This window comes from Brachycentrus maculatus, unplaced genomic scaffold, assembly GCF_059751285.1.
Source record: "Brachycentrus maculatus isolate JH-2025_06_01 unplaced genomic scaffold, ASM5975128v1 h1tg000176l, whole genome shotgun sequence".
In the NCBI taxonomy this organism is placed as follows: Eukaryota; Metazoa; Arthropoda; class Insecta; order Trichoptera; family Brachycentridae; genus Brachycentrus; species Brachycentrus maculatus.
This window is the reverse complement of record NW_028280928.1, coordinates 580,128-594,981: the sequence shown is the minus strand read 5'-3', so window position 1 is coordinate 594,981 and position 14,854 is coordinate 580,128. Positions and strand designations below refer to the sequence as shown.

At 34.5% G+C, this 14,854-nt stretch overlaps 1 protein-coding gene across 9 annotated transcripts in view; it reads right to left on the bottom strand.

Moving 5' to 3' along the window:
• Positions 1-4,235: 4,235 nt before the first annotated feature.
• The window catches only part of LOC148308071 (diacylglycerol kinase theta), a 71,479-nt gene continuing 60,860 nt past the window's right edge, over positions 4,236-14,854 (bottom strand). For 4 of the 9 annotated variants that reach the window (XM_088262356.1, XM_088262357.1, XM_088262358.1 and 1 more), the window contains exons 14-18: positions 13,706-13,847; positions 12,302-12,463; positions 10,891-11,047; positions 8,697-8,804; positions 4,236-4,416 (exon numbers count right to left, since the gene is read on the bottom strand). In XM_088262356.1, coding sequence (XP_088118482.1) covers positions 4,315-4,416; positions 8,697-8,804; positions 10,891-11,047; positions 12,302-12,463; positions 13,706-13,847 — 671 coding nt within the window. In that variant the 3' untranslated portion in view covers positions 4,236-4,314. Of the gene's footprint in view, positions 5,558-8,696; positions 8,805-10,890; positions 11,048-12,301; positions 12,464-13,705; positions 13,848-14,854 lie in introns of all 9 variants that reach the window. The other 5 variants (XM_088262360.1, XM_088262362.1, XM_088262363.1 and 2 more) reach the window with 3 other exon arrangements.

Sequence of the window (14,854 nt, the reverse complement as noted above, 5' to 3'; positions counted from 1 at the left end):
TATGGGATCACTATATATTTTCTTTTTAATAATGTTTTTTACATTATTCCTTGTCTCCTATCAATTTTACTCTACAAATTCCAAAATTTTATATAGCTGCTTTTGAAATTTCACCTTTTTTCTATCCATTGTCTTTTTTTTGTTACAAATCCTGACTGTTGATTTCATATGTGTTTTATAGCTATTTTTTCAGTAAAAATTGGACATTGATAATTTCAACAATGTATATCAACTACTGCACCTATTATTTTATATCATTAAATTTATTTAAAAAAATCGGGAATGAAAAAGATCCTTGGACCATAAGTGTATTTTGAGATTCATCTTTACCTAATGGAATTCAATCAAAAACACTATTTTTTCCCACTAAAAACTGGTTTTTCTGTATATAATGGTCTTCCTAGAACCAGTTTTATTTATTATTTTTGTTTTAATTTTTTCTGTTTTGATTTATGTAGAATGTCAACTAATTTCAATTAAAATATGACGTAGTTTTTTTTTGTAAACTATTCTTTAATTTTTAAATTTGAAAAGTGCTCTACTGGTAAAACAGTGTGCGATAGAGAAATGACCCTTAAGCTTATCAAGTCCTTCTCAAAACTGATGTAACATCGCCATCTTGTTTTTCTTAGTCGCACACTGTTTCACCTGTGGAACACTTTTTGAATTAAAAATTATAGTAAAAAATTACTTTATATATCGCTCACTCCTTTCCACGTCATGTATAATAAAAATGATTTTTTCAGATCGTTTTTAAAGTTTAAAAATATAACAAAATGTATTAAAAATAAATATCAAACCACTTATTGAGGTTTTAACTGTGCAACAGATCTTTTAAGGTAAAACCTGAATGTTTTTTCTCCATTTGAAAAATATTTTGTATATTTAAAAAAATAATAAAACAATACCTTTTCTTCAAAATGCAATAACAACTCTTTCTGCCCCGTAGCGGTTAAATATTAAGTTAAAAATACGTCGCTTTTGCTGGGATATAGTACATTTTCTGGGCATTCCGAAAACATGCACAACTGAAAATTGTCAATTTTTGATATATGACGTTGTTGAAAGGAGTGAGCAATATTATACTACCTACCATAAAGCTATGATTTACAATTTATTGATTGCAGTAATCATAAGCTGTTTTTTTTCAGATACGCCTCAATTCAATTCAATACTTTCAATATGTACCATTTTAATTGTTTAGATATTATCTATCACATTTGAACAATAATGCTTCAAGATCTCTATCAACTGTTGTGTATGTATCAGATGAAATGTGTTTTCCCAGTTACCATTTTTTACCACAAAATCCTTCACTTATTGAATGACTAAAGAACTAATTTAGTTTTATTTCATGTTATTTTATTTTCGCGTCGGTGAGTTAGTTCTTGCGAGCTTTTATTTTTATTTTAAGTTTTTATTTTTGAGTTGTTATAGTGTTATATTTCTCTTTTTGCCTAATAAAAAATGTGAATTTAACATGATTGTTAAAGAATTTTTAGTGTTTAAGAAAAAACAATTAACTAACATCCTCATTTTAAAATAATTTTTTGTTTTTTTATTTTATCAGAGATTTTATTTAATTTTTTCATTTAAAATAATAAAGAAATGTTTATTCTACAGTTCAATGTGTTTATGATCAATACTAATAAACCCTTTCCATCCAAAAACAAGAAATAATATGATTTTAAACCTTTCTTGTACTAATTATTCAGTCTTTTACTGTGCCTGTGCCAGAATTCCCCTCTGCATGCATCTGCTCACGTCGCTTTACAAAAGCATCCTCATCTAATATTTTTTGGCTATGCTAGAAATTCATTATTTTGTAGGCAATATTGAATTCTTAGTATTCATATAATAATAATAACCAGTAATGGGATTCAAATTTTTCAAGAACCGGTTCACATTTTAGGTACTACCCCTACCCCCCCCCTCTATAAAAAAGTAGTTTTTATATTATTCCTTTATTCGTTTTTTATTCTGCACATAAACAGAACATTCACATAACAACTGAGAATGCTCCAATTATAATAGTAGGTACAGATTCAAAAGTCAATTAAAAGTAATGTAACAATGTTGTAGAACATAAATCATAATACTATATAAATACAAGCTCTGTAACAAAGTAGGTATCTACACATGGTTTGGCCGGTACTTGTTCGCACATCATTTGAAATTGGAACGACTTCAAGTGTGAGTTCGCCAGTAGACCTCAACAAAACAAAAGCACCAGTTAGTAGCAATTTTACCATACTCCGCGACGGACATGTCTTAGTGCTCTGCTGCTCATTTTATTGTGCCACCAACCAAGGACAACCAATCAAGAGAAAATCACCCTTATCAACTACCAACCAAGTATAAGAGGTCAGTTCTTTTATTTCATCTGTAGAATACGAGATTCTCCCAGTATTTCGAACGTACACCTGGTCCTAAAATAATTTAGTTCGCACTGTGGCGAAACCATCGGTCCCACGGGATTGTTCACACGTGCCAAACAAAGGTCCTTCGAGCTTTCAGTTTGTTTTTTTTTTTTTAGTTTTGTTTCGTACTGTGGCGAAACCAACACCCTGAAATAACTAAAATACGTGAAATAACTAAAATAATGAATAGAGTACATAAAAGAAAATAACTAATAAATACATGATCTCAATCGAAAAATTATTTGACAACAAAGGGTTATAGACCGGTTCGTCAAACTCTAAAAATTTTAGGCACTGGTTCTAGCGAACCAGCTAAATCCTACCACTGATAATAACCCCGTTGGAAATGCAAGACCTCACAGACAATGCGGTAAATAAAAAGAAGAATGCGCCATGGGAACTGGCTTCAAAATATATGTTTGCTATCCAAATATAATCTAGGTGAATGGAGTAATAAATTTGGTCACACAAAATACTTTGACTTTTTAAACTAAAATCGAAACAAGGATATAGGGAATAAACAATTACACATGGGTAACGATGGTGATTGATCACTCTAAGCGAATATTTTGTTAAAATTGATTTATAGTTTCATTCGTAATTTTTTTTTGCTGCACAAATTAATATCCAATTAATTTGGAAATATTTTTATAAAAATGATTTTGCAGAACTCTTTGGATGAAAAAGAAAATAAGAAAAATTATTTCAACTAAATAATTGTTACAAAATTGTTGAAAAAGAAAACTCTAAAAAATAATTTGAACAAAACATGTGCAGTATTATCGTAGCATTAAAGGATACTCTTGTTTATTTGAATATACTTCTAATATCGGATAAAATTTACTTGTGACATCAGAAGCATCAATAATGTGGGGATGGATAGAGTGAATAAATGTCTTAATAATAAAACGGGCTTATCTTGTTTTGGCATTATATTTATTGAATAATGAGATGGGATATTGAATAAAAGTCAGTAATTTTATACATGTAATTTTATTCTATAATTAATTTATTTATGCGTATGTATATTATACTTATGTATATTTATGTATATTTATATATATATATATATATATATATATATATATATATATATATATATATATATATATATATATATAATATTTTATTCTAATAATGTTATACCTTAATCAACATTTACATACAATAATAATTTATATCTATATTTATGTTTATATATATTTATATATATATATATATATATATATATATATATATATATATATATATATATATATATATATATATATATATATATATATATATACATATATATATATATATATATATATATATATATATATATATATATATATATATATATATATATATATATATATATATATATATATAATACTTCTTTTTTTATATTTATTTATATAGATTCAATATTTTAAATACTTGGATACAACATAAAAAAAAATTTGTACACTATTTTTTTGTGTGGGCTGAGCCCGTTTGGCTTTTTTTTTATAACTTAACTAAGATGATGATGAATGAGGTGAGCGTGCGTGGTGAAGGCCGCGCTAGGGGCCTACGGCCCCTGAGCCCGCGCGGCCCCGCCGCGGCGCCCGGGGGTCCTGGAACCTCAGCTAGGGCCCGCGAGCGTCGAGAGCCCCGCGGCCGCGCCCGCGCGGGGGCGCCGCCGCGGGGAGCGTCTGGCGGACGACGGCGTGCGAGATGGGGGGGTGGGGGGGAGGAGGCGCGGCGAGCGGAGGCGGTCACTGCGCGAGCGCCCGGGCCCGTGGGGCGTGCGCGGCCGGCGCGGTAGAGTGGTTGAGCCCGCAGGGAGAGAATCTCTCGCTAGAGTGCGGCGGCCGCGCGGGCCCGAGGGGCGCAGTCCAGGTTAGATCAGGCGCTCGCTGTACCAGATTCAGAAGTCCTCGGTGTCGGGGTGCGGGGAGAGCGCTCCGCCCATGGACGGCTCCGTGTTGCGCCGCTTCATCTTGCTTTTCAGTTTCTTCAGCATGGTGGCCTGGGGGGGGAGGGGGACAGAGGACAGTCACATCAGCCAGATATTCGCCGTTCTACAAGCTACTCCCCTCGGTCCCGGCCCGACAGACGTGTACTGCGCTTGCGTCCTGTACTTTGCCTAATACAATTCTATCCATTATATGTTATGTCATATTCAATGGTTACCCAAAAATGCGGTGTAATTGATCAAATAATACAATTTTGATGGAAGCAAAAGAACAGGAAAGTACAAAAATATAGATATAGAGATATATACGCATGCCAATACTGCCAAGTGGCGTGATGTGACTCGAGGATGGTCGGGAGGGTGTGGTGTGGTGAGGTTGTGGGTGTGGGTGTGGGGTGGGGTGGCGGTGGCGGGTGACGGGTGGCGGGTGACGGGTGGCGGGTGACGGGTGACGGGTGGCGCGGTAGACCACTACTCGCGCGCGTCCACTCCCTCCGCCAGTTGAGGCTCCGTCATGCGTCTCTTGGCCTTTATTTTCTTGAGCATCGTGGCCTGTCACCCCAAAACATACATTTATTCCATTATGTACCCGCTTTCAGTCAGCTGCGCATCGATAACATCATTATTCAGACAGTTAGTTAGCGGATTATCTCACGCTCTCGGGACAAGCAGGAAGCGCTCATAGCTTCTTCACATTTACATATTGTTAAACATACCAATATCTAACAATCACAATCTTGCAGGGTAAGGTGTGAATATAAGAAGGGATTTTCGCTTATCGTCATGCAACATGTATATAATACGCATGGCGAGATTATATAACGCTTGGATTCATGCTTCAGCCCGTGGTCTAGTCCTCGTTGGACATAAACTATTGTGCGATAACAGTGATCCCTTCTTACGTGTAACGGCGGGTACAAATCATAAAGGACACAAATAAAAAGTAACAGGTTCATTCAGACATACAAACTATGTTGTCGCATGGTCGGGTACGGTACGTATAAAAGTATGCAGTGGGCTTCAACGGGCACAACACTTGGTGAGGAGGAAGAGGTCGTGGATGGGAGGAGGGCGGGGCCTAGCTAGCTAGTGGCTGCCTTCCCCGGCGGACATTTGGCTTTCTCGAGCGCCGCTCGAGTCTGCCGTATTACGAACTAACCGCCGACGCACGTTTGGTCTTCTTTAGCATCGTGGCCTGTTGGTATTGCAATCGTTCAAAACGTATCATTAGTATATTGTAAACATATAGACATTCAACATGCAGATGGACTTTACTCGGATCTATCCTATCAGTCATCGACAAAACTCAACGCTTGCGACAAGCCCAGCTTAGATTTACTTCTATCGTCAAGCTGTTTGGCTTCAGTATGTGAGATATGCATATTTATATGTATAAAGAAAGTAACATCGATAAAGCGATATGAAAAATTAACTGTTTTCAAAGAAGCAACGAGTAGTTAAATGAAGGTGATGCAGTTGTTTTTGCTCTAAAATGAATCAATATCGAATACAGTATGCGAGAGGAATAAGACTAAATTATTTTGAACAAATTTAATTGCCTTCTTCCTAGCCAAAGTTTAATATTTCGGGCTGACAAAAGGATTCGAGATACAATATCAACATACAGTCGTTTCTTTCTCAAATTGAGTACGGGAAAATAATAAAAGTTGTGCATTTTCCAAACTAGTCTAAAGTACAAAACACAATGACACATCATGTTTATAGCTTTACGGATTCGAGGAGAGATGATGTTACGGTCTAGCTCCGATATGGAATCAAGTGAGTGATGGATGGGAGGACATGTTGGTGAGGACATTCGGTCACGTGCACGGGTTCCGGGTTGACATTGCCATGCATCTAGTGACTTGCACTTAAAGCACTACCTCGAGCCTTTCCCGCACACGGAAGCTTTCCAAAACCATCTGACTTCCAGATTCTTCTAGATCCCGTGTGCGACAAGGTCGGCATCCAAACGTATTTACAAGCCAGTACCACTACCATGGAAATACAAGTTCAATTTCTACATACCACTTTTACAAAACAGTGGTGTTCACACATAGGTTAGGTTAGGTTAAATTAAAGCAATTAATAAATAAATGGGCTAATATACTAAAGCTATTTCATAACATGAGAGCTACCTAATTATGAAATCAACATGAACGTTAGTTATATGCATTTTTATGTTTTGGTTGTGTTTACAGTAGGAAGTTCAAGACTCGAATCTTTATTTGGTCTAATTAATCACGGCTTTGTACCTAACCCTTATTGTAAGTTTAAAAAACCTAAATAATTTAACGATATTAATTACAGTGAACCTGAGTTACAAAGGTAATTTGTTACAGAAGACTCCCAGAAAATGAATTTACTAATGTAAGAAATTATAAACTAAGCCATGAAAATTATTAGTTTTAACAAAAAACTATCCACAAGTGAAAAAAAACATATTTACATTAATAAGGAAGAAAAGTGTCGTAGTTTGGAAAGAGTTCCACAAATCAATCAAATTATATATATATATATATATATATATATATATATATATATATATATATATATATATATATATATATATATCCATATATATATATATATATATATATATATATATATATATATATATATATATATATATATATATTAAAACTGAAAATTTATCCAAAGAAATTGTCACCACTTCTAAAACCAACATAATATGAATTTTTTAAAATTAATTTCTAGTTTTTATTTTACTTTACTATATATGGTATGTATATATATTAGGACAAATTTAGAGAAACGATTTGCTACATGAAATATAGCTATAGAACAAAATTAATAATAATAATGTTCTATCTAATATCTGTGCACATTTTAGTGTGGCCGCAATATGACGAAATGTCAGTCTCTTAACTCCGTCAGCTTATTGCAAATGTTCCTGAACAATGAGTTAGGCCATTTTTAAGTTTGACTTACCCAAATTATACCCCACAGCAGCGGTTGGGTAATTTATTTACGAGCAGATCTTTAGAATATATTTTTGTTTTTGTTCTGTAGCTTAAAAATTATTAATTATTTAAATGAGGTAAATTGATAATAATTTTTGTAACCGTTGGTAAATCTGTGCCGCATTCTTTTGTTTTGGTGGGGATCATTTGTGAATATGCCGCACGGAAAAACCGAACAAGCCAATCTTTTTCAAATTAAATTATTTATGGGCTTTTGTTAGTCTTTCAAATAATGTCAGAACGATGCGACAAAATTTACACAATTTTTTTTTTTGTGAATTGCCATTGAACTGTAGCATTATTGTACAAACTGTGTAACAATTTAAATTTAATTAAACTTGTAATACAGGATGCCGCAGTACAAACTGTATGCTTTCCGGGTCTTTCTGAATGAAGATTCTGAAATAAAGTGATTGACATTCCATCTGCATGCGTTGGCAGGTTTTTTTTAAATTATATTTTAAACCAAATAACATGTTTTGCCTTTAAATACTAAAGTAAAAACTTTTATAAATAGTGCTACATAGTTGCTACTCATTTTGCAATATGTCCCATCTATCAAACTTTGCATCCATGGGGCAACTTGAATATGTACTTTAATTTTAGACGAAATTTAATAAAATGATCAAAATTCAACAGCATGTTAGTAACAACGTTGATCCTGAATCACTATATATTACATATATTATGGAACCACTTTATATTATGTAATTGTATCATTCCAAAAGTCATAAATTTATTCATAACTTGAGTGTGTCCAAATACTTGTTTACAAATGTGTTTTTTTCCACTTTATTTGGTGTTACTTTTACATTTTTGACATCTCAACATAGTCTGGGTATTTATAGGGCTTATGACCTGTCATAGGCTGGTTATGAAACTTATTATTAACTATTAAATCAGGCAATGACAAGTCGTAAGCCTTATAAATACCCATATTCTTCATTATCTACGTTAACATGTAAATAATGATATAAATTTCAATTATCCAATTGTGGCAAATAAATTTTATGGGTTATTTTTTAGATTCTTTTTTCATGGGAAAGAAGGAAGATCCATATGGATGTGTACTTATAAGTTCATAGGACAACAGTACGTTTTGGTGTACGTTTGTCATTTTGTTAAAATTACTTATATCAGGTCTTATGTTTAGATTAGGTTAGGTTATGAGCCGAGTTACATTATGAAAGATTTCTCTAGCAAAGTTGAGTCGGCCTCTAATATTAGCGTGAACGAAGCGGGACGTGGTGTGGTGCGGGGCGTGTGGAAATGTGGGGTCCATGCGGGAAGGTGGGGACATGCGGCAATACGGTGGCCGTGCGGGAATGTAGTGACCGTGCGAGCACTCACCTTGAGGGCGGACTTGAGGACCACCACCTCCCCGGGGGACTGCACCCACGGCTCTCCGTCTACTTGAACCGGAATGTCGGACTTGAGGTGTATCTTGATGTGACCTCCCTGAGACAAATACCCAACAGGATGTGTTAACCTTTCCCTTCCGGTGTTAAAATAAAATGTGCGTCCCGGTGATGGATAGTCACTACACAGTAAAAAATTAGCAATTTTAAATTGGAAAAATACGGACATTCATAGCTAATCCCCTTAATTAATTATAAATGAAGTCAAAAATGATAATAATTGAGATTTTTTTGCTGAAAACATTAAAAAACAACCTGACAACTCTCACGAAACAAGCATATGTCCACTCTTGTTGGGAACTCAAGAGCAACTGACCGCTAGCTAGAGAACATTGAGCTTTGAGCTCCTCACGCTTACACAGTGCATGTATGCAAGAGTGAGATGCGAATATAGTGTCGCAGTTCCCGCACACTCTTCACGCGCTGTTTGTATATATATATATATATATATATATATATATATATATATATATATATATATATATATATATATATATATATATATATATATATATATATATATATATATATATATATATATAATACCTCCGATGTACCACATAAATTCTGATTATTATTAATATTATTTTTTAAATCAATGCGTAAATATGTTATGGAGGAATGCCTAAAATCTTAGCCTTGTATTTATTATATTTATAGAGATATTATGGTTATTAGAAGCAATGTGTACAAGGTATACAACACCGGGAAGGGAAGGTTAATATCAATTCAGATTTTCAAGACGACCCATTTCCCGGAGAAGGTCCTAAGAGACGTTATAAAACCCATAAAAAAAATTATATTGTCATATTTATCTTTTTTTTATTTTAAACTTGGAAGTATAATATAATATATTGACTTGTTAAAAATGACTAACTGCATTGATGTTTATTTTCTTGCCCAGTAAATGGCCCTCCTGAAAATTTTACGTTTTGTTAGTTGGTCACTTTCTCCTGTACGACTATGATATGTTTTATATTTGTCATCAATTTATTGCATATTGTTGATTAACGCTAACATGTACAAAGTATCTATTTGAAAAATATGACAGATTTACACAACTTGCTTTTTGCCGAAACAAAACTGTGTTTACCTGATTTCAAATAATGCTTTTGTTTCAATAAAATAACCAGCAATGCCCTTTTCAATTTTTTTAAAAGCTTATTTGCAAGAAAGGATAGGGAAGGTGATTGTGAAAAATACACCACAAACACCCGGACCAATTGAAAATAAATCTTTCTTCAATTAATTTCGCAATTGGCGGGAATTGAACCCGCGACGCCAGTTTCGCAGTTGAACATCTACCCAACTACCCCACAGCGCCTGTTACTTGTAAATAGTTATGGTTTAATTAATAGAGATTGCAATATATAAAAGTATTATGTTAACGTATAAGATAACCATGATAAATGCATCTCATTTAGACAAATGTCAATATTATGAATATGAATATTTATTCACTATACATTATTCATTATACCCATTTGGGTATCCCACCCCATGCACTCTGCTATAATTGCGAATTGTAATTGTCTATTGTTGGCTGTGAAATACCTGCACGATTCTTATAGCAGGATTTGAATATATGGGTATTTGCCCCACTTAAGTCGTTATTATCTCTAGTTGGCTGTGAAATACCTCCGCCATCTTCATAGCGGAATATGAATATATGGGTATCCCGCCCCATTTTTGTTTGTTTTTGTTTTTGAGGTCAAGGGATCTTGCATCCCTTTTGTCACTGCGACCATATTAGGTCTATTGCGACCTCCCTCTGTTTTACAGCTCACTGCCAAGACCTACATGAGTCATGTAACTCACGACCTGTCTACCGCCAGGTAGCAGCTTCACCTTCTCGGAGTCCAGTAGAGGTCCTCAAAGGATGTGACTTCGTTTGTGAGCACTCGCTCACAAACGAAGTCACAAACTCGCTCACAAACGTCACAATTGTAGAGAATTTGGATTGCCCGCCCCATACACTCTGCTATAATTGTGACTTGTAATTGTCTATTGTTGGCTGTGAAATACCTCCGCGATCCTAATAGCGGAATATGAATATATGGGTATCCCGCCCCATGCACTCTGCTATAATTGCGACTTGTAATTGTCTACTGTTGGCTGTGAAATACCTGCGCGATCCTCATAGCGGAGCGCAGCCCCGACTGGATCTGGCCGAGGTGCACGACCCCGGTGACGCCCACCACCTCCAGCATGCCGTCCCAGTGGTTGGGCTTGCTGAAGTGGTCCTCCTTCTCCGGCCCCCAAGGGTTGGCCCCGGAGCCCCAACTGGTGGACACAGTGCGCATTAGGGACCAGCACGGCGAGTCTGAGTACAGATATCTGGCCACGAGAGCTCTTAGGGTTATTTGGGGTTATTAATGCACTTACTTACCCATTCTTCTTCTTCTGGCCTCTACTTACACCTGAGTGGGCGTTGCATCGGATCGTTGCAGTGTTAACTTGATTGTTGATTAAACGAAGGCAGGGTGATCACACCCGCGCTTTAGATTCCCGAGCTTCATCCGGATCGGACAAAGGAGTGGAATATGTTTGACGGGATGCAGATGACGTAAGTGAAGGAGCTTAGGGTGGAGGACATTACTGCTATGTGGCGGAGGATGTAAAAAAAGAGTAGTAGGTACTATAGAAGAGAAAAGGGAAAATAGCAGTAATGGCTAGGGCACCCGGGGTTGCGTACTCGTACTCCGTTAGCTTGTGTAAGTTGTACACTGCTAAGATGTACGAGTCCCTTGAGGAAAATCTATCAATGTTAAAAATATTATATGGTTTTGTAAAAATATATAATTAGGTAAGGTACCTATCCTAGACAAGATGACTTGTGCTATTTAACAAAACTAAAATGAATAATGAATTTAAAATTTGTAAAAAAACAAAACTAATAATGAAAAATTAATATTGTAATATTTTGTCTACAAAGAAAACGGATAATGGAAGAATTTAGCAGAAGAGGCAAGTTTAGCTTCCAGTTGAGATTGGCATCTCATATGAGACACCAAATATTATAATTTTTTCAACAATCATAATTTAGTATTCAATATTACTTAAAACTTTACTAAAAATTAAGGCTTAAATTGCACCCTCCTCGGGTGCTTAATTTTTAATATGTGAGTTTAAATGTGTCGAGTTTCACTCTAGAAATATACAATTGTGGTTTGTATATTTCTAGAACAGTTGTGGTTTGAAAAAAAAAACGAATGCTGCTTGTCGATATCAACAGATTTTTTTTTAAATTGGGTTTACAGCTGATTGATGTTATCTTTGTGACTGTTGATTGGAAATCTAACCCGCGCTGCCCGTCCATAAATAACACTAGCCACGGTTATGTTTAATTTTTATTCTTACTCTGTAAAATGTTTCTTGTGCTGGAAAATTATTATTATTGTTTAATAAATTATTATTAATGTTTAATTAATTGTATTAAGTTATAAATTGTTTATTAATTAGTGAATAAACAGAATTTTGCGAATGAGATATGACAGGAGTTGCCGAGATGGGTGGAGTGTGGGAGTGGGTGCGTACCTGAGAATGTTGAGGATGATAATTCCTTCGAGGGGGGGGAGCTCTACGTGCCGCCCGTCCACCTCCAGCCGCAGCTCTCGGTGCAAGTCTTTGCACAGCTTTCCGCAGCGTCCTACCATTTTGCGCAGGCCCATTTTTACGTAAACACCTTTGTTCCGTAACCTAAAATCGACAATTAATCAAGTCCAAACAAATCAATAGTAGAACTTCCATAAATCAACTTGTATTTATTATATTATTTATTGATTAGGCATTAACTTTGTGGAATGACATGTTGATTATTTTTTTAAAATTAAACACTTGAATTTACCACTTGAATGAGTTTTATTTATATATACGACTAGTTTCGAAAACTTGCAGATGTTTTCATCTTCTGGTACAAATTAAACTAATTAAGTTTTAATTTGTACCAGAAGATGAAAACATCTGTGAGTTTTCAAAACTAGTTGTATATATAAATAAAACTCATTAAAGTGGTATATTCGAGTGTTTAATTGTATTTATTAGATATTTAACCTGTCCAAGAGTGAAACAAAGCTTTTCTCAAAGGAGTATGGGGGTTCATGAACGGCAGCGCTTATCACTAAAGCCAAGTTACATTTGTTTATAAAATTGTACTTGTACTATCATCTGTGGTTGTGTTCAAACACTAAAACCTTATTCAGATTTTTTTTCTGTTTTAACCGCAACATATTACTTAGAATAAAGCTTGTGCGACATCATCGTAATGACGCTGTCAAAGAAAACCCATGAAATAAAACATCGATAATTTTTATATTAAACATGTATACTGGTATAAATGTTTTTTTTTTATTCAAGAAAATATGTCGCTAATAGGATTGACTATGATAAAAAATGTAAAAAGTAAAAAATAATAATTGAAAAGGTTAAGTAAGATATTGAACAAATATTTTCATTAAACAAAGAAATTTAAAGATTTCTCATGTTGTAGTTTATATTCTGTATAACAATAATTTCTTTTTACAAAGTTTTCCTGAGACCCGTTTCTCATGATATTGATTTATGATTTCACTTAAATATTATATTTGAGTGTCCTTGAAAATAATCCTAAAAAACAATTTTTACTCAAGAACTTTGAATATGTGCACCTGTACTTGTGTGCACTTAAGATATTCCCAAAGTTTGGGGCAGAATTTTAAACTAGTTGCACATCTATTGTTTGTCAGAGGAAATAAAGCGTAGGGCATAGCAACCCAGGGTGTCGCAACAGTTCATGTACTCCACATGCCTCCCGAGACCCTTAATCAAGCTTGCCTCTTTTACAGGTTCCCGCCTCTCAGGACATTCAGTGCTGACAAATTGTCGGCAGTTCTCGTCTGAGAATAATTCAACATTATCTAAACGTTACATGTAAAGAGTGAAGTGTGATACAAAAGAACTAACCTGCTATTAAACTTATTAGGGTTTTCTTCTCTAGCATTATGGAAGTCTAAACAGAGATCAGCATCGATGCCAATCCCAAAGTAGTTATTCATAACGAATATTTGTGAATTGTCTTCACTCTGCGAACCCCCAGTGGTGACAGCTGTAAACAAATTAGGTTATTGAAAAAAGACGATCATTTTAGTTTAATACTTTTGATATGGATCCATTGACTGAAAATAATGATGCGATTGAGTGAATTAAATGAATGGATGATTTCTTAGCACACCATGACCAGTAAAAGGATGTCGGTTGTAAAATTTCTCATCCAATCACATATCTTACTTTCCAAATTGAGTGAATTAATGGAGTAATGATTTGAATGAATAGATTAATAAAACTGGACAATTATAACGAGTAGGTATTCATTAAATTCATCAAATTGCTATTTGAGAAATTTGGAAAAAAATGAGATTTTTTAAAGCATAACCAGAAAATTGCAAAAAATTAACAACTGTATACTAACTGTAAGTGAAAAGTTTTTTAAGTTTCAAATTTTATTTGAAATTTTACTTACTTTGAAATTTTATCCAAAATGAAGCATCATACTTTTATAGTAAATGAAGCATCATATTTATAATATGACCAAGAAGTTACGTATTGTCAGAAAGAGTTCAATGATCTTTCCAGATAGCTATAAATGCAGACGCCCCATTTATATTTAGTGTCTTGTATGACTGTATTGAATTTCACTTTTTAATTAATTTAGATTTGAATTTCATTAAAGTGTCTATTACTTTGCGCCACAATGATTAGGTTAGGTTAGGTCAGCACAGAGTTAGTTTAGGCTAGGTTTGCTTCATCCAGCGATTATTTCAAATTGCATATCTCGCACTGTAATATTAGGCTAGATGAGTAAAGCACTTTTGTAGTTTTGGAGTGAATCTCTCGCGCTATTATGATTAGTATGGATTAGGTTTGGTCAGGTTAGGTTAAGCACTTCGTGCTGTTGTCACAGATTGCATGTCTCCCACTGATTGAGCTAGGTTCATAGTGTTGGGCAGGGCTTTTAAGAAAAAAAAACCCCTGGAACTTAGTTCATGTCAAGCTTTTTACTAAAAAAATTAGTTCATAACAATACCATATTTTATCGTTTTGACGAATTATATA